This window comes from Wasmannia auropunctata, unplaced genomic scaffold, assembly GCF_000956235.1.
Source record: "Wasmannia auropunctata unplaced genomic scaffold, wasmannia.A_1.0 LD336060.1, whole genome shotgun sequence".
NCBI classification, from domain to species: Eukaryota; Metazoa; Arthropoda; class Insecta; order Hymenoptera; family Formicidae; genus Wasmannia; species Wasmannia auropunctata.
The window spans coordinates 2,710,780-2,714,555 of record NW_012026830.1 but is presented as its reverse complement, the minus strand read 5'-3'; the positions used below and the strand labels follow the sequence as shown (position 1 = coordinate 2,714,555).

The 3,776-nt window shown below is 34.6% G+C and overlaps 2 protein-coding genes across 2 annotated transcripts in view; both read right to left on the bottom strand.

Moving 5' to 3' along the window:
- Window positions 1–1,751: 1,751 nt before the first annotated feature.
- On the bottom strand, window positions 1,752–3,764 carry LOC105450572 (sepiapterin reductase-like). Its single transcript, XM_011690501.1, has 3 exons — window positions 3,371–3,764; window positions 2,704–3,014; window positions 1,752–2,393 (listed from the first exon to the last, which is right to left on the bottom strand). The coding sequence occupies exons 1-3, from the start codon at window positions 3,603–3,605 to the stop codon at window positions 2,118–2,120; spliced, it is 822 nt and encodes a 273-aa protein (XP_011688803.1). The 5' UTR covers window positions 3,606–3,764; the 3' UTR covers window positions 1,752–2,117.
- LOC105450633 overlaps window positions 3,744–3,776 on the bottom strand; it is a 30,773-nt gene continuing 30,740 nt past the window's right edge. Inside the window, exon 9 of the mRNA XM_011690565.1 lies at window positions 3,744–3,767. Coding sequence (XP_011688867.1) covers window positions 3,744–3,767 — 24 coding nt within the window. The remainder of the gene's footprint in view (window positions 3,768–3,776) is intronic.

Genomic DNA, 3,776 nt, shown 5'->3' with positions numbered 1-3,776 from the left:
CTAGTAAATTGACTTTTTATTCTAACAAGTTTTAGATAGAATAGACTCCAAAAAATAATCAAATATAGCGAAGTAATTACCTATGAGGAGGGGAATCTTAGAGATGCATATTAGCATCGAAAGATATCAAATTGTTTGTCAATTTAATTTGTTACAAGTTTTCGGCTTCATGCAAAGAACTTCATGGTGTTTCATAACCGACAAGTGTGGCACGCAGATCGTGTACGATTGGATATTGTAACGATAAGAATTTCACACACCAACACCCGTGCTCGGCTCTCATATTGTAAGATATACATATACGCACGCGTAATTGTAAATATATGTATAGAGTGTTGTGTCCGCATGTTTCTCTCTGAGACGACGCTCCTCTTTCCGTGGTTGCTATGTTCTTATTTACGCCGATTCTTGTAATTGAATTGACGCGATGTCTCGTTGACATCTCTATTTACTTACGAAATAAAGGGTTTTGCATATCTGATCGCTGAATCATTTCCGTGATTCCGGAAGCGCGCGGACGCGTGTGCGAGTGAAGCGTGAGTGTCTCGAACGAGAGCGGCGGACGCAACAATAACATTTATGAACTATTTTTTTTTACTGCCAGGGATCTCACAGAGAGATTGTTCTCGCATTTGTATTTTTTGGCACAGAACGCGGAAAGTGCTAGTAACAATTTTTAATCTTTTACTTGCATATATACAATACAATATTATGGGCTCTCTCAAGGGGGAAAGGAGGAGGATTGGAGAATTCAAACTCTCTCTCCCTCCCCCCTCTGAAAAATATCGAATAAAGCAATTTATTAATGCACAAAATTTATGTGTTAAGTTAACAGGATTGATAAAACCTTCCCCGGAAAAAAATCCTGGATACGCTCATAAATTTCCAAATAAATAATGAGTAATCGATTATGTCGGTCTTTACAGGATGTATCTGCAAGATGATGATGATATGATTTAACGATAAAGGATCTTAATTATTAATGCGTGCGTGCGTGCGTGCGTGTGAAAAAGAAAGATGGACTCAATAGATCGTTATTATAGTTTAAAGCTTGCCTCACAATTCTCTTGATTAATTTTGAAGGCAATTTCTCTCGGATATCTGTTTGCAAACACATTTGGTTGGACCGTAGAACTTCATTTATAATGCTGTATACAGGTTCCCAAAATTCGCGCATACAGAATACAAGACGTGTGATATTTTATGCTGAAAGAAACAACTTTTTTTTTTTAGCAAAGAGGTGACTCAAAAAATGTTTTTTTCGCCCGTTTTCTGGACCCTCAATTTTGGGACTAAACTGGCAAATGATATACCCTATAATGCGACATTAATCACAGAGAAGTTTTAAGGTGACAATTGTCATCAGAGTTGGAGGCGGAGGGGAGAAGTGGAATCAAAATTTATTACAATGTCATTCATCGAGTGTTGATATCATGCTAAATGTTTCCTGCAAAAGGAGAATGGATTCTCGTAGATTTTGGGGCGCTGAAATGATGCTGTCTTCGGAATTTGTCCATCACGTCACATTTTTGAGAAAAATGGAGTTAAATTCCTTAAAGAACGCGTTTTCCGCAATTTTTGAAAAATCATAGTGGATGAACCTGATATGCTAGAAACTTCTAAAAAATCTTAAATGAAGCTTAATCTCTGTTAAAAAAAAATTTATAGAAAACGATAGAAAATGATATAATCGTTTTTAATCTCAGTTATGAACCCTAAAAAAATTATCATGTGTAAACAATTTATTATAATAATGTTTAATCATTTATTTATTATAAATTTCATCAAAACAGTATAAAACAATAAGTAATTATCATAGAAATTCTATCGATATTTCAACGATTAAAATCGCTTTTATCAAATAATGATAGAAAACGATAACATTTCTTTCGGAATAGAAAAGTGGAACGCTAGATACGATAGGACACGATAAAATATTTGACAGATTCTATCGGTTCCTATCGTTTTCTATCGATTTTTTTAACAGGGATTGTACTCGAGCCCAATCTTTAATATTACAAAACTATATACCTGCACCGTGCAACAATGTGTGTTTGTATTATAGTAATGCGCGATACGCATGTGCATCTATCCATCACTTCACGCTAGAGCAGAAGTTATGTATCTTTTGATTTTTGAATACTCTCGTAAGTAGATTTGTCGTAATAATCCACATGATCAGCCGAATTATATTTCTGTTCTTTCAAGACTTGCACAAGATGATTGACAGTCTGTTCTGTAGTCAACACGGTTCCCATCTCTTTCATTTGATTAAACATTTTTTTAGTTTTTGAATCAGCAAATTTTTCGCACAATGTTGTGTACATATCCGTATCGACAGGTCCTGGTGAGTAACTTAACACATTAACATCAGGATTTTCCAGAGCAAAGACCTGTACAAAGAAAAATGCACATAAAAGAATATGATATCTATTTTATGATTATATAAATATTGTGTATTAAAAAAATATACGGAAAGAACGATTTTGCTGGAAGGTCAAAAAATTTTGATCTGAAAATAATTTTGTCGAAAGCTTAAAAGTAATAATCATTGCTGTAAAGCGTTTTGATATTCTAGCAATCAATTTGAATTTTCAACAAAATTATTTTGATGATCCAACGAGAGGTGTTTCCAGATATATCTGTATCCAACAAACTTTTCAGACTTTCTAGCACTATCGTCCTTTGTATATGTACATATACCTTAAAGTACATTTCTCGTGCTGCTTTTGCCGAGGAGTATTGGCCAAGACAAACGAGCGGTTGAATAGCCAACGGCGATGTAATATTGATGATTGTCTTCTTAATAGCTTTACTATTAAATGTATTCATGACCACCGCGTTTAATATGGCAGGCACATGAAAGTTAACATCGTAAAATTCTCTCCAGATGTTCAGGTCCACTATATCGTTTAGAGTTTGGAAGACATTGCCGATGAAGCCAACATTATGTATCAGGACCACTCGATCAAACGCATTGGAAGTAGTTCCCCTCAAAGATTCCGATATGAATTCTAGGACGCATAAAAATGAAATTGTTATTGCAAGATGAATGAAATCCCTTCAATCATTGCATCTATGCACGGAAAGAACAATTTTGCTGGATCCTGCAGATCTGAAAATAATTTTTGTTCAATAATCAAAATAATTTTGTTGGAAAGTCAAAATAATTGCTAGAATATAATATAAAATTTTATAGCAATGCTTATAATTTTTAAGATTCCAACAAAATTTTTTGATGATCCAACAAGAATTAATTTTCAGATATGTATTCAGCACAATTTTTAAACCTTTCAACAAATTCTTTCCGCGTGTGTGATGTGTGTGTGTGTGTATGCGCCGCTCAATTTTGATAATGAGAACAATTTACCTTTCAATATGGTATCAGTTGATTTACTTAAGTCCGCACTAATGGTACAAACTTTCACATTAGAAGGTATACTTTTTGCAACTTCTTTCAATCCTTCCTTATTTCTCGCTAATAAAAGCACGTGCGAGCCTTCCTCCAGCATCGATCCAAATGTTATCGCGATTTGGCGACCGATACCGCGGCTCGCACCAGTTACCAGCAGGAAAACTTTGCCGGATAACGCTTCAATCGACATGATGTCTTAAGTTGTAAATTTATTGTTATAGTTGGAAATTAATTAATACCCTCTATCTTGTACTCTGTTGACGGCCTTTTGTCGTTTGCAATTCCTCCACAATATCTTGTTCGCTCGGTTTATTATATTACTCGTTAATTAAAGTATGTCTGTATTCAGGAGCTAAAATAA